General features: G+C 39.7%; 1 protein-coding gene across 4 annotated transcripts in view; it reads right to left on the reverse strand.

Annotated features, from left to right (window-relative positions):
• SYNE2 (spectrin repeat containing nuclear envelope protein 2) overlaps positions 1–22295 on the reverse strand; it is a 379741-nt gene that overhangs the window by 167902 nt on the left and 189544 nt on the right. For all 4 annotated transcript variants that reach the window (XM_055289134.2, XM_055289133.2, XM_055289132.2 and 1 more), the window contains exons 46-49: positions 12950–13105; positions 11244–11509; positions 7489–9589; positions 5011–5333 (exon numbers count right to left, since the gene is read on the reverse strand). In XM_055289134.2, the coding sequence (XP_055145109.1) occupies positions 5011–5333; positions 7489–9589; positions 11244–11509; positions 12950–13105 (2846 nt within the window). The remainder of the gene's footprint in view (positions 1–5010; positions 5334–7488; positions 9590–11243; positions 11510–12949; positions 13106–22295) is intronic.

A 22295-nucleotide genomic window follows, 5' to 3' on the forward strand; every position in this document is an offset into this window, starting at 1 on the left:
TTTACTAAGAACATGAATAAACCTCAGAGTCATAATGATGGGTTTGAAAAAATGAAGTGAGGTATGCAGGAGGAGCAAGATGGCTGAATAGAAGCCTCTACTGATCATCCTCCCCACAGGAACACCAAATTTGACACCTATCTCCACACAAAAGCAACTTCATAAAAACCAAAAATTACACGAGCAATCACAGTACCTAGTTTTAACTTCGTATCTCAGAAAGAGGCATGGAAGAGGATAAAAAAGGGAGTCTTGAATTGCTGATGCCACTCCTCACCCATCCCCCAGCAGCAGCAGCATGGCAGGGAGAAAGAATCTGTGCACTTGGGGGAGGGAAAGCGCAGCAACTGGGGAGGTTTGCATTGGAATGCAGTGCTGCCAACATAGGACAGAACTCAGCCAGCACCCATGAAGCATTTACACTAGCCCTGGCCAGAGGGCAACTGCCCATCCCAGTGGTTGAAACTAGAATTGCAGCAAGCCTCACCACCTCGGGCTAAAGTACTCTGGGGTCCTAAATAAACTTGAAAGGTTGTTGAGACCACAAAGACTACAACTCCTAGGTAAGTCCTAGTGCTGTGCTGCAATCAGAGCCAGTGGACTTGTTGGGGCATGCGACCAAGTGAGACACCAGCCAAGGCGGCTAAGGGAGTCCTTGGCATTACCCCTCCTCCAACCTCATGAACCACAGCTCACAGTTCCAAAAGAGACCCCTTCTTTCTACTTGAGGAGAGGGGAGGGAAGAGTAAAGAGGACTTTGTCTTGCAACTTGGATACCAGCTAAGTAGGACTGGGTACTGGGCAGTCATGAGGCCCCCATTCCAGGCCCTAGCTCCTAGATGACATTTCCAGACACACCCTGGGCCAGAAGGGAACCCACTTCCTCGAAAGGAAGGACCCAGTCCTGGCAGGATTCATTGCCTGCTGACTAAAGAGCCCTAGGGCCCTGAATAATCAACAGTGGCAACCAGGTAGTACACACTGTGGGCCTTGGGTGAGACTGAGACATGCTGGCTTCAGGTGGGACTCAGCACATTCACAGCTGTGGTGGCTACCAGGAGAGGCCATTTCTGCTTCAGAAAGCAGAGGAAAGAGTAAAGGAGACTGTCTTGAGCTTAGGTACCAGCTAAGCCACAATGGGGAAGAGTACTAAGTGAGCTCTTGGGGTCTAGGTATTAGCTCTTGGACAATATCTCTGGACCCACCTTGGGCCAGAGGAGAGAGCCCACTGTCCTGAATAGTGAGTCCCAGGCCTGGCAGCATTCACCACAAGCCGACTGAAGACCCCTTGAGCCTTTAGTGAACATGAGCAGTACCCTGGCAGTACTTTCTGTGGGCCTGTAGTGGTGGTGGACACGGGGAAAGGGGAGACAAGACGTGAAGGACTTTGTCTTGTGGTATGGGTGCCAGCTCAGCCACAGTAGCACACAGCACCAGGTAGATTCCTAAGGTTTCCAACTCCAGGCAATGGCTCCCAGACAGCATATCTGAACTCACCTAGGTGCGGGGCAACTCACCACCCTTAAGGGAAGGACACAAGCCTGGCTGGCTTCATCACCTGTTGATTGTGGAGCCCAAGGGCCTTGAGCAAACATAGGCAATAGCCAGGTACTGTTTACAGAGGGCCTTGGGCAAGGCCCAGTGCTGATGCTGTACTGACTTCAGGTCTGATCCAGAGCACTATCTGTAGTGGTTGCCACAACGGTTCTTGTCTCACCCCTACCCCAGCTCTAGGCAGCTCAGCACAGAGATTCTGTTTGTTTGAGAGAAAGTGAGGGAAAACAACAAGAGTCTCTGCCTCCTAATCCAGAGAATTATTCCAGATCTTATATAAGACCACCAAGATGGTAGCTCTACGACTCTGCAAAAACCACAGCATTATTAGGCTTGGGGTATCCTGTAAGCAGATACGACTACCGTGACCAAAAACTTAGATCGCAACACTCAAGTCTCTTAGAATACCTGGAAAGCCTGCCCAAGAAGGACAGGTACAAGCAATCCCAGATTGTGACTTAAATACCTGACTCTTCAATGCCCAGACACTGACAAACATCCACAAGCATCAAGACCATCCATGAAAACATGACTTCACCAAACAAACTAAATAAGTCACCAGGAACCAATTTCTGAGAGAGAAATATGTGACCTTTCAGACAGAGAATTCAAAATAGCTGTTTTGAGGAAAATCAAAGTAATTCAAGATAACAGAGAAGGAATTCAAAATCCTATCAGATAAATGTAACAAAGTGATTCAAATAATCAGAAAGAATCAAGCAGAAATTCTGGGGTTGAAAACTGCAGTGGACATACTGAGGAATGCATCAGAGTCTCTTACAAGCAGAACTGATCAAGCAGAAGAAAGAATTACTAAGCTTGAAGACAAGCAATTTGAAAATACACAGTCAGAGGAGATAAAAGAAAAAAGAATAGAAAAAAATAAAGCATGCCTACAAAATCTAGAAAATAGCCTCAAAAAGGTAAATCTAAGAGTTATTAGGCTGGACGCAGTGGCTCACACCTGTAATCCCAGCACTTTGGGTGGCAGAGGAGGGCGGATTACTTGAGGTCAGGAATTCGAGACGAGCCTGGCCGACATGGGGAAACCCTGTCTCTACTAAAAATACAAAATATTAGCCAGTGTGGTGGCTTGTGCCTGTAATCTCAGCTACCTGGGAGGCTGAGGCAAGAGAACTGCTTGAACCTGCGAGGTTGCAGTGAGCCAAGAGTGTGCCACTGCACTCCAGCTTGGGTGACAGAGATTCTGTCTCGAAAAAGAAAAAAAGAGTTATTGGCCTTAAAGAGGAGGTAGAGGGAGAGATAATGGGTCGAAAGTTTACTCAAAGAGTTTACTCAAAGAGATCATAACAGAGAACTTCCCAAACCTATAGAAAGATATCGATAAACGGTTCTGGGAAAGCTGGATTATCTATCTATATCTTCATCCAGAAAAATGAAACTAGACCCCCTATCTCTCATCATAGACAAAACTCAAATCAAAATGGATTAAAGACTTAAATCTAAGACCTATGAAACTACGAAAAGAAAACACTGGGGAAAACTCTCTAGGACACCGGGCTGGGCAAAGATTTCTTGGGTAATAATACCCCACAGGCACAGACAACCAAAGGAAAAATGTACAAATGGGATAGCATCAAGTTAAAAAGCTTTTGCACAGCAAAGGAAATAATCATAAAAGAGACAACTCACAGAATGAGAGAAAATATTTGCAAACTACCCATCTGACAAGGGATTAATAACCAGAATATATAAGGAGCTCAAATAACTCTATAGGAAAAAAATTAATAATCCAATTAAAAAATGGGCAAAAGATCTGAATAGACATTTCTCAAAAGAAGACATACAAATGGCAAACAGATATGAAGAGGTGTTCAGCATCACTGACCATCAGAGAAATGCAAATCAAAACTACAATGAGACATCCTCTCACCCAGTTAAAATGGCTTTTAGCCAAAAGACAGGCAATAATAAATGCTGGCAAGGATGTGGAGAAAAGAGAATCTTCATATGCTGTTGGTGGTAATGCAAATTAGTACAACCACTATGGAGAACTGTTTGGAGGATCCTCAAAAAAACTAAAAATAGAGCTACCATATGATCCTGGAATCCCACTGTTGTGTATATACCCAAAAGAAATCATTATATTGAAGACACAGCTGCACTCCCATGTTTATTGCAGCATTATTCACAATAGTCAAGATTTGGAAGCAAGCCAAGTGTCCATCAACAGATGAGTGAAGAAAATGTGGTATATATACACAAAGGAGTACTATTTAGCCATAAAAAAATGAGATCCTGTCATCTGCGACAACATAAATGGAACTGGAGGTCATTATGTTAAGTGAAGTAAGCCAGGCACAGAAAGACAAACATCGCATGTTCCCACTTATTTGTGGGGTCTAATCATCAAAACAATTGAATTCATGAACAGAGAGTAGCAGGATGGTTACCAGACGCTGGGAAGAGTAGTGGGGGAGGTGGAAGGGAGATGGTAAATGGGTACAAAATAATAGAAAGAATGAATAAGATCTAGTATTGATAGCACCACACAGTGACTGCATTCAATAATAATTTAACTGTACATTTAAAAATAACTAAGAGTACAGTTGGATTGTTTGTAACACAAAAGAGAAACACTGGAAATGAATATCTCATCTACCCTGATGCAATTGTTACACACTGATTACCCATATCAAAATATTCCATATACGCCATAAATATATATACCTATATACTTACAAAAATTAAAAATTAAAAAAATAACAGAAGAATGCATGCACTAGGTATTAGTTTGAAATTGTGAAAACAGGACACACGAACACACAGTAAAAGTACAACAGGGAGTTCAAGACCAGCCTGACCAACATGGAGAAATCCTGTCTCTACTAAAAATACAAAAAATTAGCCAGGCGTGGTGGCATATGCCTGTAATCCCAGCTACTTGGAAGGCTGAGGCAGGAGAATTGCTAGAACTCGGGAGGTGGAGGTTGCAGTGAGCCAAGATCATGCCATTGCACTCCAGCCTGGGCAACAAAAGCGAAACCTTGTCTCAAAAAAAAAAAAAAAAAAAAAAGTACAACAAAAGTCAGGGAAATGGCAAATAAAATTTGGGAGAATGGTTATTTCTGAGAAGAGAGAGAAGGAGCACACAACAGAACTCAAATTAATGATGTACTTTTGGGTACAAAGATGTTAGTTTTATCTATTACTTATACCATGCATATACTTTTATAAACACTCCGTTGTGTGTACCCAATATTAAACAGGAAAAAAAAAACAAACAAAAGAAATACAATATTTACCGGAGTTTTCTTTACATTGTAATTTTTTTCTACTTTACCATATTTTCCAAATTATCTCTAATGCATAGGTGTTAATGATAGAGGAAAAAAAACCTATATTTTATGTTCTTAAAACTATTAAAATATAGTTTAATTATATCTTAAAATGACATTTTATGTTCTTAAAGATTACCTTTGGAAGAGGACCTACCTTTCTGCCTCAGTTTCCTGTGCTTTGAAAGCTTCCTTCATTGCTGAGTTCTTAGAAGCTAGTTCCTGTAAAGTACACTGAAGTTGTAGTTTGGCTTCGGGGCTGGATATCATTCCCAGTTTCTCAGTGAGGTCCTGGATGTGTGCTATTGTGGATTCCAATTCCTCTTGTTTTTGAAGAGGCATCTCTAAAGATTCTTCTGGATTACCAATGTCTACTCTGTAGGGTATAATGATGGCTTCGAGGGAAGTGATGCTCTCCACTGCCCTGGTGACTGCTTCTTTATAGCGTGTTAGATTTTCATAAGCATCATTCAAGACATTCTAGTGAATAGGAGATTAAATGCTGTGACAAAATTGTCAAACTTTTGGAATTTCTGTCATTCTTAAATTTTTGTGGTGCATTCATAATATGTCTCTGAGTCTTATAAGAGTTAGAATTCTCATTTTACAGTTTGACAATATTACACTATTATTTTTAAGCGAATAACATTGCACTAAAAAAGTTGTTCCCAGGCTGGGCGTGGTGGCTCACACCTGTAATCCCAGCACTTTGGGAGGCCAAGGTGGGTGGATCACAAGGTCCAGAGTTCAAGACCAGCCTGGCCAATATGGTGAAACCCCATCTCTACTAAAAATACAAAAATTAGCTGGGCGTGGTGGCGCATGCCTGTAGTCCCAGCTACTTGGGAGGCTGAGGCAGGAGAATCACGTGAACCCAGGAGGCGGAGGTTGCAGTGAGCTGAGATCGTGCCATTGCACTCCAGCCTGGGTGACAGAGCGAGACTCCTTCTTAAAAAAAACAAAAAGTTGTTTTCAGATTTAATAAGAAAAATAATCTAAATTCAAAATAACATCTCAAGAATAATGTCTATTAATGTATCTTCCTGCTTTGGAACTCTTGTACTAGAATACGAATTAAATAAAACGATGGATCACGTTTAATGTATATAACCTTAATCAGTATTTGTGAACAAATGAAAACAAAATCTCCAGACCTTTTATGTATTTAAACTAATTTCTCTGCACTAGCTTTAGTTTAGGTACATCATTGAATGAATGTCTCCAGACTTCAGTCATCTCATTGAAATAACAAATAGTTGAAATAAATAAAGGTCCCTTCCAGTTCAGTTCTAATCCTATTATTTTTGGGATTTATGCACAGTTTCCTGAAACTATATTAAAATTCAAGTGGAGAAATACTCAAATTACTCATTTATTACAAAACTATTTAAGGAATATAGGTTCATAATACTTTACATTTCCATAGCATTTATACCTATCAAAATATTCCAGATATAGTATCTCATAATAATTCTTCGAATTAGAAAAGGGAGTTAACTTCCCCTTCTATAAATTTAATGTGATCAATCTGAAAACACTATGTATGGCATTATATTCAGCACAGTGTGAATTTCAATGATGCCTAAGATATCCACTATATCAAAAGGAAGGGAAAGGAGTGTGTTGGAGTCACTTTCCAACAGAGGTGAGCAAATAATCACAACTTACTCAACTCTGCTGCTATAACATGGAAACAGATACAGTCAATACAAAAACAAATGTACGGTATGGCTATATTCCAATAAAACTTTATTTATAAAAACCAGGCACTGTGGGAAGGATTTGGCCCATGGACCTTAATGTGATGTTCCCTGCTCTGGTTGTGTTACTGTTCTCAGGACTCTGAGAAAAATCTTCATGTTTCTAAACTTCAATTTCCTTATTTTTAAACGGGGCTAATAATAGCACTCATCTCACAGAGTTGCTATGAAAATTCAACATGAAATTTTTAGCACAGTGCCTCCAAAACTGTAAGTTCTACATAAATGTTAGTTATTCTTCCATTATATCTTACTACCTCTAAAAACAAAACAGAAAACAAATTTTAAAAAATGTTCTGAGCTCAACAGAGACTACGAGGAAAACAGAAATAAAAGAGTCAGATTTGTCCTTTTCTAAACTAGAAGGCACTGCATTTAGATGCAGTATGAGTCAGCATTACAAACCAGTTCACTGTAATTTTTGAAAATGGCTATCTTTCTGTAGAGAATTTCCATGTAGAACCTATAGCTTCTTTAGAATTACAGACATTAGCAAAACAGAAAATCACAAAATAAAAATAGATGCACTAACTGCCCGATTTTGTCTTACTATTTTTTTGAGACAGAGTCTCGCTTGGTCACCCAGGCTGGAGCGCAGTGCTGGGATCTCGACTCACTACAAGCTCCCCCGCCCTGGTTCAAGTTGGTTCTTGTACCTCAGCCTCCCAAGGAGCTGGGATTACAACCATGTGCCACCATACCCAGCTAATTTTTTTTTTTTCTGTATTTTTAGTAGAGATGCAGTTTTGCCATGTTAGCCAGGCTGGTCTCTACCTGGCCTCAAGTGATCTGCCAGCCTTGGCCTCCCAAAATGCTGGGATTACAGGCATGAGCCCCTGCACCCGGCCACTAACTGCCCAATTTTTAAAACTTACTGTGCGCAAATCAATGCTTGTGTTAAGCTGCATTTGAAGATCTTCAAACTCACGTAGTTTTGTCTTCACATCACTCGCTTCAGAAGAGTTTTCTTCTCTTTGCTTCTCAATAGCAGTCACAGCTTTAATACTACACATTTCTGCCCAAACTTGCTCCTGAAATGCTTCACAATTGTCCTTTTCATTTTGAATATGTTTAATTTCCAAATTTATAAGTAAAGGCTGCTGTAATTGAGATTTTATCTGATTTAAAACATGTAAGGAAGTTTCTAGTTTGTCCTGAAAATTCTTTTCATCCAATTCTTTTGGTGAGAGTTCTAATACCATGTTTTGGAGAACTTTGTATAACTTATCATTTTCTTCTGCATTCAGCTTTATTTGTAGTATTTCTTTCTCTTTGAATGAGTCATCAAAGGCCTTATTTTCATTTAATTTCTTTATTGTCTCATCACATAAACACTTGGCTTTCTCAATTCTCTGATTTAAAATTTGGGCATTGAGCAGTCTGCTTTCCGGAGAGCTATCAGGAGCTTTTAGTACTACTTCAGTCATTTTCTTAATCTGCAAATCAATAGCTCTCATTTTACTTAGTAATGCCTGATATTTGCCATGTTCTTCCTCAAATGTGTCCAACTGCTTAATTTTTTCTTCAAGTTCCTTTTCTTTTTCAAATACTTGGGTTTGTAATTGGTCAAGTTGTGAAAAATCCCAGTTTAGTCCAATATAGTCAAACACTTTTTTAAGTTTCAATACCTGTAAGATGCAACATTTAATAGCAATGAGTCTGTCTTTAAAATTATAGATCTCCTCTTTAACACCTTTATTTAATTCTTGATTAAGTAATAGTTCATTGCGCTGTATACTGTCAACCTCCTCCTGAAGCGCTGATGTTTTTTCATGGAATTGTCTGCAAAACTTTATCTTGTGTTCCACTTCATTACATTTATTCTGAATGAATCTTTGTATTCTGTTGGTCCTAATCTTAAGATTTTTCAACTGAGCATCCAGAAATAATCTTTCAAACACATTCAGGTCCTCATAGATGTTTGTTAGTTCCTGAAGATGTGTTGAGATTCCACTGTCAATTTCTTGCAATTCCTTTTGACATGCCTCCAAAGTAACATGGTGATGTTTTAGTTCAGCTTCCGTGGCAGCTGTCTCTACCCTGGGAATTATCAGTGTTTCACTTTCTTGAACCATAAGTTGAAACTTCCTTATTATCGCAAAAAAATTGCTTCTTTCTTCCAACTTAAATTCTAATTGCTGTGATCTTTGAGTTGATTTTAAAACCAGCATTTGGTATTGATTCCGTAAGTCCTCTAGGGTATTATTTAAATCACTGCCCTCATAGGTTGTAAGGCTAGGAACCTTATCTTTGACCTCTTCAGCCAACGATTCCACAGACTGCTGCCTAGCTAGAATGCCATCATGTGTCACTTTGCACTTTCTGATCTGTGAAAGAATGTCATCTGGGAGAAAGGGAATGGAGGGAGTAAGTTCACTCAACAAATTCTTGGCCCATAAGATAGTTTCTTTCATCTTGTTCCTTATGTTACACTTCTTAATCTGATTTTCTGCTTCTAAGTATAATGGCTCCAATGTTTCCCATTGTTTCTTCAAGTTATTTATTCCGTCCTCCAAATTCTTCTTTTCTTTTTCTCCCCAAATCCTCTTCATCTGAAGCTCAGCTTGCCCCCTTAAAACAGAAAATCCATGCTTGGTAGCCTGGAGGTCAGTGGTCAAGGCGATCATGCTTTGGTTCCCTGCCTGTTCTTCTGGAGACTTCAGCCTTAACTGTAGATGTTGCTGCTGTTGTTGCAGAGAAATCTCAGTGTCCTGTACTTTATTCATGAGGGTTGTAAATTCATCATATTCCACTACCTGCTGAGAATACTTCTTTTGAATCTGTTGTTCCACTTGTTCCCAACCATGTTCAAGATGCTTAATCTGGCTTTCCAACAATTTCTTATCCATGTCGGTCACACGGTTTGATAAATTCTCCCATTTGATTTTCAAGTTGCCTAAAGAATCTTTCTCTTTTTCTATGGATGCTATGAATTTTTTAATTTTGTCCAGATATGTTACACTGTCCAGTGGTCCTCTAGAAAAAGAATAAAAATAGAGCTTGTTAATATTTAATGCTTATTCTACATTAAAATGTGTATAAATATCATTAGAAATTAATTCTGCTCTAAATTCACAGAAAAAATTAGGCTGTAAAAATAATCTATCCTTAAAATAAAAATCAGAATCTTGTTTACTGTGGCTTTCAATTGTTATAGGAAACTCTCCTATAAAATGAGTATCTTGGCTTTTACTTTGAGTGAAAAAAAAAAAAGAAAATGAGTATCCTAAAAATGAATAACCACAGGGAAAAAATGAAGAGTGAAGGGAAGAACGTACATAAAAATATTTTGCAAAGTACTTGTATAAAGGTTAGTCTAGGAATGAGAGATATTGCCATAATATCCAACCCCCTTGTCATCTTTCCAACAAAGGGAAAGATACTGACTAAAAAGCTGCAATCATCAAGCTAATCTAAAATTGTTTCCTCAAGGGCTATTACTGAAAGTAAACCCCATTTAGATATAAGTATAAAACAAACCTTTTTTTTTTTGAGGCAGAGTCTCGCTCTGTCACCCAGGCTGGAATGCAGTGGTGTGATCTCAGCTCACTGCAACCTCCACCTCCCAGGTTCAAGCGATTCTCCTGCCTCAGCCTCTCAAGTTGCTAGAATTATGGACGTATACCATGATGCCTGGCTAATTTTTTTTGTATTTTTAGAGAAACAGAGTTTCACCATGTTGGCCAAGCTGGTCTCGAATTCCTGACTTTAAGTGATCCACCTGCCTCAGCCTCCCAAAGTGCTGGGATTACAGGTGTGAGCAACCATGTCTGGCCTAAAATAAACTTTTTTAATAATGAGAAAATACTTACATATGAAGACTAAATTTAATACCATTTGCCATCATTTTCAAAGCCAAAAGAAGTGCATATATTTTAAGCCATTCCGATACATATATATTCAATATATACCAAACTATTTAACTAATTATGCTGATACTAAACAATTACATATGTTTCTCTCCCCTGCCCACATAGTTTAGAATTCTTGACAAAAATAATACTGCATTCCATAGAACATAAACCTATTTTGTAGATATTTATAGTGCGAATTATTTCATAAATTACTTTGTAAAACATATTCAATTATATAAATTATTTTTTGCATGAAACCAACAGTTTCCTTAAATGCTATGGTCTGAATGTGTGTCCCTTAAAATTCATATTTGGAAACCTAATAACCATTGTAATAGCACTAAGAGTTAGGAACTTTGAGGAGTGATTAGATCACGAGGGTGGAGCCCCTTGAATAGGAGTAGAGCCCTTATAAAAGAGACTCCAGAGAGCTGCACTTCTGCTACCATGTGAGGAACCAGCTAAGATGTGCCATCTGTGAACTGGAGAGCAGGCCCTCATCAGACGCTGAATCTTCTGCTGCCTGGATCTTGGACTTCCCACCCTCCAAGGCAGTAAGAAATAATTTTCTGTTTTTTATTAGCCTCTTAGTCTGCAGTATTTTGTTACAGCAGCCCAAACAAAGACAGCATCCATATGAAATAACTTTCCATACTGTGGTTTTAAAATCATAATTTCCTTTCACAATATAAACTCTTAAAACCCTGGGCCTGTCCAAGGTGGCAGATGGTTGTGCTTGAATAAAAAGAATGCAAGTCCTAAATTATTACACTTACACTTTTAGACTTTCCTTGTCTGTCAACAAGGCTTTCATTGAGGATTCAACTGCAGCAAGGTATTCCTGAAAATCTCTGAGGAGACAATATTGGCTTTCTTTGTTTTTCTTCAAAGTAATAAGGGCCTGAAGCAAATTGTCCAAATGCTGTGCCGAATATCCTATATTGTGGAGAACCAAGGCCCCAGTTTCTGTTTTGTTAAGACATTCCATTTGTTCCAGTGGCTTAATGGCTGCTTTCTTTGCTTCCAAGTGGGTATATAATTTCTAAAAATAGTCACACATATCAGTCAATAAACACTCACTTATTTATGCATTAATTCATTCATCTTCTTTCCTCTTTGAGATAACACACTCTATCTCAGGAAGAGGGTAACTCATTTGCACACAGGGTAACCAAAGTTGTAACCTTTAAAAATTATTATTATTATTATTTTGTCACCCAGCGTGGAGTGCAGGGTGCAGTCATAACTCACTAAAATAACCTAAAATTCCTGCGCTCAGGTCTCCCATCTCAGCCTCCCAAGTAGCTAGGACTACAGGTGCATGTTACCACACCCAGATAATTTTTTTATTTTTATTTTTGTAGAGCGGAGAGTCTTGCGATATTGCCCAGGCTGGTCTTGAACTCCTGGCCTCAAACAATCTTCCTACCTTGGTCTCCCAAAGGACTGGGATAACAGGCATGAGCCACCATACCCCTAATATTTAAAAGGGTTTTCTTCCCAAGAATCATGTTAAAATCCAGTCTAAAATTCACCCTTGGTCCAGCATTTGATGTCAATTAGATCACTCTATTATCTTAAAGGGTTCTGCAATACCTGAAGGAAAATTCATCTTAATTTTATTATTTACATACATCACCCATCTTTCCTATTTTAGATGCGTGTTTACTGTTGTGGAAACTTAGCTAAAATTGCATGGATCGTTTATAGTTTGCTTTTGTTTTTTTTTTTTAGAGACAGGATCTCGCTCCATCATCTAGGCTGGAATGCAGTGCCACAATCTTGCCTCACTGCAACCTTGAACTCCTGGGTTCAAGCGATCCTCCTGTCTCAGCCTCCTGAGTAGCTGAAACTACAGGCACACACCATCTTGCCTAAATAATTTTTGTATTTTTTTGGTAGAGATAGGGTCTCACAATGTTGCCCAGGCTGGTCTCCAACTCCTGGACTCAGGCAATCCTCCTGCCTCAGCCTCCCAAAGCGCTGGGATAACAGACATGAGCCACCATGTCTGGCTGCAGTTTCACTTTTTAAAATACGGCCATGTATTGGATTTTTAGATTACTTTACATAGCTGGAAGCACATAAATACATAAACATAACTATGTAAACACAGATGTAAAAACAAAGGAGGAGGAACCTCATAGCACTGATTGTTAGGAAAAATACATTTGTCAGAATCAGAAGAATATATACTTGTAAGAAAAGGAATGATGGCAAGTCAAAATCTCCAAATGTCACTAAGTTTTTAGGAACTTTGTGAAATAGAAAGAAGACTAATGTTCATTAGACTCTACTTTCTAAATGGAAAGATTTATGCAAGTTACTTAGTACATAATTATACAGTTACCAAATTGATCATCAGGCAAAGGTTAAATAAGACTTTTCACTCTGTACAAGCAAGTTTTTGGCAATTAAAATATATTGTATTGCACTGGATAAATGATGCAATCATGTTGTCAGCGTTTTTATGTTTCCATACCTCTATCTCTTCTAATTGTTCATTTCTTAACATAGTATCTAATTCTAAAGGTTGATTTTGCAGCTCATTGACTTTCTGCTCATCTTCAGTGTTTTTCATGCTTTCTTGAGCATTAAGAGAAAGTTGTTTTGACATAACCATTTCCACAGCTGAATCCTGAAATATATAAAAAGATTAATTGCTGAATAGTCTACTTTCCAAATAAATACTTTTTATTTTTCTCGATGAAAACATTCCAGTTTCTTCTGTTTACTTGGATTACAGACTTAAAAAGTATATTTGGGCACTGAGGAAGATGATTTTTCCATATAATAATGCCTATGTTGGTATTACCCCAAGATGAAACCTTTTTTGACAAAGTAGTATAGGATATAGCATTGCTCAATTGTACATTGAAGCAAAATCTATAGTCTTAAAGACAGAAAAAAGGTATTTTTAAAAAACCCAAAAGTATATGCTTTAGTGTTCACCAGGATACAGTGGGCAGGGCAAATAATAGGCATTTATTGTTACCTACTGGTAGTTTAAAATAAGTGGCTAGATGGAGGTAACACCAAGGATTTGTGATATTAATTATAGTGACAGGAGGCAGCCAAATGCCTAGACAGATGGGGCAAGTCCCCGGTGAAACCCCACCTCCATGCCAAAGACAGTTTAAAGCCTGAAAGCCAAGCTACAAGTTAATTCCTAGGACCGGACTGAGAACTTGTCCTCCTGTTTGGCACACTTTCCTCTGATTGATCCTCACCCTTCCCCTATTTTACATATACCTACCCTTTCCTAATTGGTTTTCTACACTGTTACGCTCTCCTTTGAGTAGTGTCTTTGCTTTAATCTTTTTTGCATAATTACAAACCAATCAGCACACACTCCCTATCCTGTGCCTATAAAGACACCAGACTCAGTCGGTAGAGGTGGAGACGGCCTGACTTCAGGGGAGAGACAGCCTGACTTCAGGGAAGACAACCTGCCCTTCCCATCCCCCCTCCAGCTTCCCTCTCCACTGAGAGCCATTTTCATCACTCAATAAAATTCTTTGCCTTCACCATCTTTCAATCATCCACGTGACCTCATTCTTCTTGGATGCTGGACGACAGCTCGGGACCCACCAAGCATGGGTACCCAGAAAGGCTGTTACACCGGCCTTTTGCCTTTGCTGGTAGAGGGCAGCTGCCCCACACGACGAGGCAAGGGGCCAACTGAGCTACTAACATACCACCATCTGCAGACAGCAGAACTAAAGGAGCACTGTAATACCCCTTTCTAGGGCTTCAGGATCACGGGCACCCTCACCCAGGTGCCACTGCGTTCCCCTCAAGGTGACATGCCTAATCTGGCCGCAGGCCCCACACATAGCTTGCTCCTGTCTCGGCACCCAGAGCAGCTGGCCAGATCCTATGCTCACTTGCTCACGTGCTCCCTCCCGCAAGGGGTTGAGCACAGTGGACCAAGTAGACAGGGCACCCCTTTTATGAGTCTGGTGAAGGGGCTGAGAAAAATCCTGTATCATTAAGGATAAATTGGCCAGGCGCAGTGGCTCATGCCTGTAATTCCAGCACTTTGGGAGGCCAAGGTAGGCGGATTGTTTGATCCCAGGAGTTCAACGAGTTCACCATGGGTAACACAGTGAAACCCCATCTGTACAAAAAACACAAAAATTAGCTCAGTGTGGTGGCATGCATCTGTAGTCCCAGCTACTCAGGAGGCTGAGGTGGGAGGATCACTGAGGCTACAGTGAGCCACGATTGCACCACTGCACTCCAGGCTGGGTGACAGACCCTGCTCAAAATCATTTTGATTTCAAATAAAAAGAAAGGATAAATTATGTCTTAAGCCAATCAGTTGTAAGAATTCAAACCTAGGTAAGGCAGAACAAGTTATATACGAGGTGATTTGACCTTTTCTGAAAGCTTTAAGAACTTGAGGTTCTCTATAGGACACACAGAGATAATGCATCTGCATTCACTTGCTCTTTCAATAAATATTTGTGGAGCCTTGAAATGTATGAAGCACCATGGCAGTAATTTTAAAAGATGTCCATTATTTTGCTAAGGCACTCGTTTTTATTTTCAGGTTACTTTATATATGAAAAATCATTTAATTGTGCTATATACTTTCACGTCCATAGAATCTTTGAGGTATCAAATTTGTGAATAAAACATGTCCACATCCCCAAACAAGGTAGAAATTGATGTCTTAAAAATACTGTCTAGATAGTAATGTAAGACATTAACAATAGGGGAAACAGGGTGCAGGGGTGTAAAGGAACTTTTTGTATTATCTCTGCAACTTCTCTGTAACTGTAAAACTATTCTAAAATTAAAAGTTCATTTAAATAAAACAAATACTGTCTAGAGCTTCACTAGTTTTAACTGGAAAGAGAATTCAATTGTCCAGGGTTACTGGTTTTGAAGTACTTAATGGGCATTTAGCACGTCACTTCTTCTAAAAGGCTGCAAATTACTGAAATAATTTTGTAAATTTTCTCAGGTTCCAACAACGTATTCAGGCACACTGTGGTGAAAATCTACACCTAGGGCAGCAGCATCTCACAGGGCAAAGATCCAGAAAGGGTGTGAGAAGAGAGGCGCCACACCTCAGGTTTCACTGGCCAGCAGGTGCTTTCTGCCTATGAGCCAGTCCTATGAGCTAGACAGCTGTCTCCTTTCTATCTGATGGTTACTATTTCCTAGAGGACCCCCACCCCCCGAAATACACCCCAGGCCCAAGAGAACCTGCACTGAAGGCCTAGATACTGGACCTGATGAACACTTTATCTGTTATTCATCATCTACTAAGATTGCGGAACCCTTAGTCTCTCTTATCTGATGTACCTAACAACTATGGTTACACAACAGAAAAGCGGTATTTCTAACAACTGCCTTTAATAGTCAGAAAAAGGATTCTTGAAAACCTGAAATTACCCCCAAAAGTTTGTTTACCAACCCCCAAAGCCATGTTTCTAACTTGGCCGAAAAGCCAACAGAATCCCTTGAACTAACATTTCAAATGTAAAAGGTCCTTTGCTTGCGGCAGGGAGGTTAGAACACAGACTCCAGGTCCTGACAGGCTCCTGGAATGGAAGATTCTTTCATCACCAGGTGTCCTTTGCTCGCCACCCTTTCCTCCATTTTATTTTTATTCTGCACATTCATTTTAAACGTTTTATTTTAAAATATAAAATATTTCATATGAACTTGAATAAAATATAACTGTATCAGTCCATTTGCACGCTGTTGGTAAAGACATACCTGAGACTGGGCAATTTAAAAAAGAAAGAGGTTTCATTGGACTTACAGTTCCATGTGGGTGGGGAAGCCTCACAATCATGGTGGAAGGCAAGAAGTAAGTCATATCTTACATGAATGGCGGCAGGCAAATAGAGAGAGGTTGTGTGGGCAAACTCTCGTTTTTTAAAACAATCAGATCTCATGAGACTCATTCACTATCACGAGAACAGTGCAGGAAAGATCCACCCCCATAATTCAATCACTTCCCACCAGGTTCCTCCCACAATACATGGGAATTCAAGATGAGATTTGGGTGGGGACACAGCCAAACCACATCATTTTGCCCCTGGCCCCTGCAAATCTCATGTCCTCACATTTCAAAACCAATCATGCCTTCCCAACAGTCCCCCAAAATCTTAACCCATTTCAATATTAACCCAAAAGTCCACAGTCGAAAGTGTCATCTGAGACAAAGCAAGTCCCTTTGCCTATGAGCCTGTAAAATCAAAAGCAAGCTAGTTACTTCTTAGATACAATGGGGGTACAGGTATTGGATAAATACAGCTGTTCCAAATGGGATAAATTGGCCAAAACAAAGGAGTTACAGGGCTCATCCAAGTCTGAAATTAAGTGGGGCAGTCAAATTTTAAAGCTCCAAAATGATCTCCTTTGACTCTAGGTCTCATATCTAGGTCATGCTGATGCAAGGGGTGGGTTCCCATGGTCTTGGGCAGCTCTGCACCTGTGGCTTTGCAGGGTACAGCCTCCCTCCCAGCTGTTTTCACAGGCTGGCATTGAATGTCTGCAGATTTTCCAGGCAAATAGTGCAAGCTGTCGGTGGATCTACCATTCTGGGGTCTGGAAGACAGTGGCATTTGCTCGGTGTGGTGGCATGTGTCTGTAGTCCCAGCTACTCAGGAGGCTGAGGTGGGAGGATCACTTGAACCCAGGAGGCTGAGGCTACAGTGAGTCATGATTGTGCCACTGCACTCCAGGCTAGGTGACAGTGAGACCACTCCACTAGGTGGTGCCCCAGTAGGCACTCTGTGTGGGGGCTCCGATCCCAAATTTCCCTTCCACACTGCCCTAGCAGAGGTTCTCTGTGAGGGCCCCACCCCTGTAGCAAACTTCTGTCTTGGCATCCAGGTGTTTCCACACATATTCAGAAATCTAGGCAGAGGTTCGCAAACCTCAATTCTTGACTTCTGTGTACCCACAGGCTCAACACCACGTGCAAGCCTTGTGCACTCTGAAGCCACAGCCCAAGCTGTTCCTTGGCTCCTTCTGGTCAAGGCTGGAGCAGCTGAGACACAGGGCACCTGGTCGCTAGACTGTACACAGCAAATGGACTCTGGGCCCAGACCACAAAATCATTTTTTTTTACATAGGCCTCTGGACCCGTGATGAGAGGGGCTGCCATGAAGACCTCTGACATGCCCTGGAGACATTTCCCCCACTGTCTTGGGGATTAACATTCAGCTCATTACTTACGCATGTTTCTTCAGCCTGTTTGAATTTCTCCTCAGAAAATGAGTTTTTCTTTTCTATCATATTGTCAGACTGCAACATTTCCTAACTTTTATGCTCTGCTTCCTTTATAAAATCGAATGCCTTTAACAGCACCCAAATCACCTCTTGAATGCTTTGTTGCTTAGAAATTTCTTCCACCAGATACCCTAAATCATCTCTCTCAAGTTCAAAGTTCCACAAATCTCTAGGGCAGGGGCAAAATGCCACCAATCCCTTTGCTGAAACATAACAAGAGTCACCTTTGCTCCAGTTCCCAACAAGTTCCTCATCTCCATCTGAGACTACCTCAGCCCGGACCTTATTATACATTTCACTATTAGGCTTTTGGTCAAAGCCATTCAACAAGTCTTTAGGAAGTTCCAAACTTTCCCACATTTTCCTGTCTTCTTCTGAGCCCTCCAAACTGTTCCAATCTCTACCTGTTACCTAGTTCCTAAGTCACTTCCCCATTTTCAGGTATCTTTTCAGCAATGCCCCACTTTACTGGTACCAATTTATGGTATTAGTTTGTTTCACAGTGCTGATAAAGACATACCCAAGACTGGGCAATTTAAAAAAGAAAGAGGTTTAATGGATTTACAGTTCCACATGGCTGGGGAGGCCTCACCATCATGGTGGAAGGCAAGGAGGAATAAGTCACATCTTAGGTGGATGGCAGCAGGCAAAAAGAGAGAGGTTGTGCAGGCAAACTCCCATTTTTTAAAACCATCATGAGATTCATTCACTATCATGAGAACAGGGCAGGAAAGACCCGCCCCCATAATTCAATCACCTCCCACCGGGTTCCTCCCATGACATGTGGGAATTGTGGGAGTTACAATTCAGAATGAGATTTGGGTGGGGACACAGCCAAACTATATCAATAACAGACACACATTACTGACCACACAGACTTAAAGTGATGTAATTTTCTGTATTAAAAAAATAATTTAAAGCCCAATCTCTATCCCTTTTCATCTCTTCCTCTCAAGAACCAACCACTGTTCTAAAGTCTATACACACACTTTTATACTTTCACTACATATGTTAGTATTCATCTAACATTGCTTTATGGGTTTTTAATTCTTACTGAAATAGAATCATAGATGCATCATGTCATAACTTGTTTTTTCCACTCAGAAGTATGTTTGGAGGTTTATCCATGTTAACAGATTATAAATCTAGTTCATTATACTGAATGAATGAAAATGAATTTTTCATCTGTTAAGACTACTGTGGATAATATTGTTTCCAACTTTTCATATAATAGATAGTGCTGTGATATATACCCTTGTATGATTCTTCTTGTGCATGTGTGAAGTTCCTTAAGATATCTATGTAGAGTTAAAATTACTGGTAGTAGTGTGCTCCCTTTGATTCTTAATAGATAGTTATTGATTTATTCTCCACACTGAATTACTGTTTATATTCCTACCAGCATAGTGATAGAGTTCATATTTTCTTTCTTTTTTTTTTTTAAGACAGGGTCTTGCTCTGTCACCCACGCTGGAGTGCAGTGGTATGAACATGGCTCACTGCAGCCTCAATCTCGTGGGTTCAAGTGATCCTCCTGTTTCGGCCTCCCAAGTTGTTGGGACCACAGGCCACTACACCCAGCTAATTTAAAAAATTTTTTTCTAGAGATCGGTCTTCCATGCTGCTCAGGCTGGTCTTGAACTCTTGGGCTCAAGCAATCCTCCTGCCTCAGCCTCCCAAAGTGCTGGGATTACAGGCATGAGCCAGAGCGCCTGGCCTGAGCTACTCTTCATATGTTCATTGGACATACGAGTTCTGCCTTCTGCGAATTGCTTTTGCATATCCATTGTCCATTTTTTATTGTGTTGTTAGTGATTTTGGGCTATTTTTTGTATTCCAGATATTAATCTTCTAATAGTTATATGCATTGTCATTATCTTTCAGTAGATTGTCTTTAAACTTTGTGTATGATGTCTTTTGTTGAACAAAAGCATACTGTTTTAATTTAGTCAAAATCTGTCTCTTTTCCTGTTTAGGCTTGTGGTTTTAGGGCCTGTTTAACAAAGTCTTCTATGCCCCAAGATCACAAAAATGTTCCTTTATATTCTCTTATAAAGATTTAAATTTTTTCTCTTCACATTTAAGCTTTTCTTGAATATATTTTTGTTTGAAGTTGGAGATACATAAACTTTCAGTCTTTGTCTCAAAATGTATTTTGCCTCATTCTAGAATGATAATTCAGCTAGGTTGACAGCTATTTTCTCTTAGGTTGACAGTTCCTTGAAGATCTTATTTGCACTGCCTTTTGACTTTCCATGCTGAGAAATTTATTATTGACATACTTGTTTTATTAGAGGTGATCTTTTTTCTCTAGTTGCCTTTAAGATTCTTCTTTTTTGGCTCTGGTGTTTTACTATTTTAACTACAATGCATTTAGATAAGAATTTATTTTTATTTAGTCTGTTCAAGGCTCTCTGTTCTTGAAACAAGATTCATATTTTTCCTCAATTTTGGAAAATTCTAAGTTTTGCCTTTCTCCAATCTCTCTATTCTCTCCTCCTAAAGCTCTTATCAGAAATGTGTTCAATCACTGCAGTATAGCCTCTGGCTCTCTTAAAACTCCTATTTTCTGCCATATATATATATCTTAAACCTCACTTCTACAGTAGGGGATACATCTCTTTATAGATGTTGGATTCTGTGATAATTTTCTCAGTCATATATTCTAACTAAGTCTCTTCAGACTATGTCAAATTTGCTGCTTAATTTGGCCAAAGCAATCTGCATTTAATGACTTTTTTTGTTGTTTGTTGAAGTCCCTTATGATTCTTTTTCAAATCTGTCCTTTTGTTCTCAAAGTACTGTATTCTTTCCTTATGATTTCAATTTCTTCTTTTTTTAATCACTCATCATTTTAAACATGTTATGGTAAAATATCTTTCAGATTGCTGCATTATCTCACTTTCTTAGGGTATTCTCTCATTTGATGTGATGAGTACTCCTCCTCGTGGTAGAGTGTTCCTTTGTGCTATTTATTCATTCATTCTTACTAATTATTTGTTATCAGACTTTTCTTTTTTTAACTTACTTGTGGGAATCTCTTTGGCCTGACTGGCAGGTAAGTAGGTAGATAGACAGACAGACAGATTAGAGACTGATTGTCATGTTAATTTCTTGGCTAGACCTGCTCCACAGTGCAATTAGTATAAATTTAGACTCAAAACCTGCTTAAGACATAGGGTTGATTTAGGTTTTTCATGCAAGACCTCTTATTTACATGTGTAACTGGAAAAAGAAGCTTCGTAGTCCTTCTCTGGCTTGAGATTTTCCTGGTCTACTTTTCCCCAAAGGTACAAGCTTTTCAAGAGCCCGTGTCTATTCTGGAGTATCTATCAATGAACAGCCTCTCATTGAGCCCTTATAAATTCTAAGCCCCTGGATATCTCATTCTTTCCCTTCTCCCATGCTCCTAAAATTTCTCTACTTAAAACAGAAATTGTAGTTAGCATAAACTCAAGACAAGGTATAATTTTAAAGAGTGTACTAAAGCGTACATATTGAGCTTCTGAGCATAAATAAAATGTTCAAAGTTAATAATAAATTTAAAGTGGAAAATGACCATTCTATCAACGCATGGTTGGGTTACATAGCCAACAATGTTTACTCTTTTTTTTAAATGTTGCTTTTTTTCAAACACGTATCTTTCCTTTCATTTGGGTCTGTTTGGAAAAGGATAGGAGGTCAGAATATCATCAACTCCCCCTAAGGGCAGGACCATGACATTTTCATCTTTACATCCCCTGACTCACAAAGTAAACATTTCACTTCAGCATTGAAAATACTGAGCTCTAAATGACTGAGCATGGTCTCCAGCTTGGCCAACATGTTAGCACAGTCACAAGAGGCAAGTCAGTAACCTTCATTATCCCTTTTCCCATTCAGGGGCTATGGCCCATGGCTATGGTAACTTTGTAACAGGCAGAAACCTAAATCCAATACTTGTAACCTGGCAACAATGGGGCAGAGTGTCATACCAGCTCTAAAGGATGTATTTCTTTTTTCTCTAAAGCTTTACAATATAAAGCAGTGAAAAACAACTCTTTGCATAAGCGTACATCATCACCATTAGAGACAAAACCAAAAGCCAGATCAACACAGTCTCAGAGGCTGCCAGTTTCTCTTAGTATAACATCTAAAATGTTAATGTGACCCGTAAGGCACAGCCAGCCACACCTACCTCTCAGGCCTCATCTCTGTCACTCTCCTCTGCCATCTGCCTCCTATGTTGCAGCCACTGTGCCCCTAGTCAGCTTCTGAAATTCCTCACGCTCTCTCCCACCAAAAGAGGAGACAGTATTTCTGTCAAAAATGCTCCCCACACCCAGCCCTGAGCTCTGTTAACTCCAACTGACACTTCCAGTCTCTGTTCCAATGCTGCTTCCTGGGAGCTCTCTCTGACACTACAGTGTAGGTCAGATTCCTTGGTTAAAGATTATCATGGAACTAGGTTCCTTCCTTTGGTTCCTGTAATTAGATTCTCATTGGTATAATTAGTTGATTAATGTGTATCCCCCCATCTAGACTAGAAGCTCTATGAGAACAGAGACCATGTCTATGTGGGGATCCTCACT

The sequence above is a fragment of the Symphalangus syndactylus genome, chromosome 8 (assembly GCF_028878055.3).
Source record: "Symphalangus syndactylus isolate Jambi chromosome 8, NHGRI_mSymSyn1-v2.1_pri, whole genome shotgun sequence".
NCBI lineage: Eukaryota > Metazoa > Chordata > Mammalia > Primates > Hylobatidae > Symphalangus > Symphalangus syndactylus.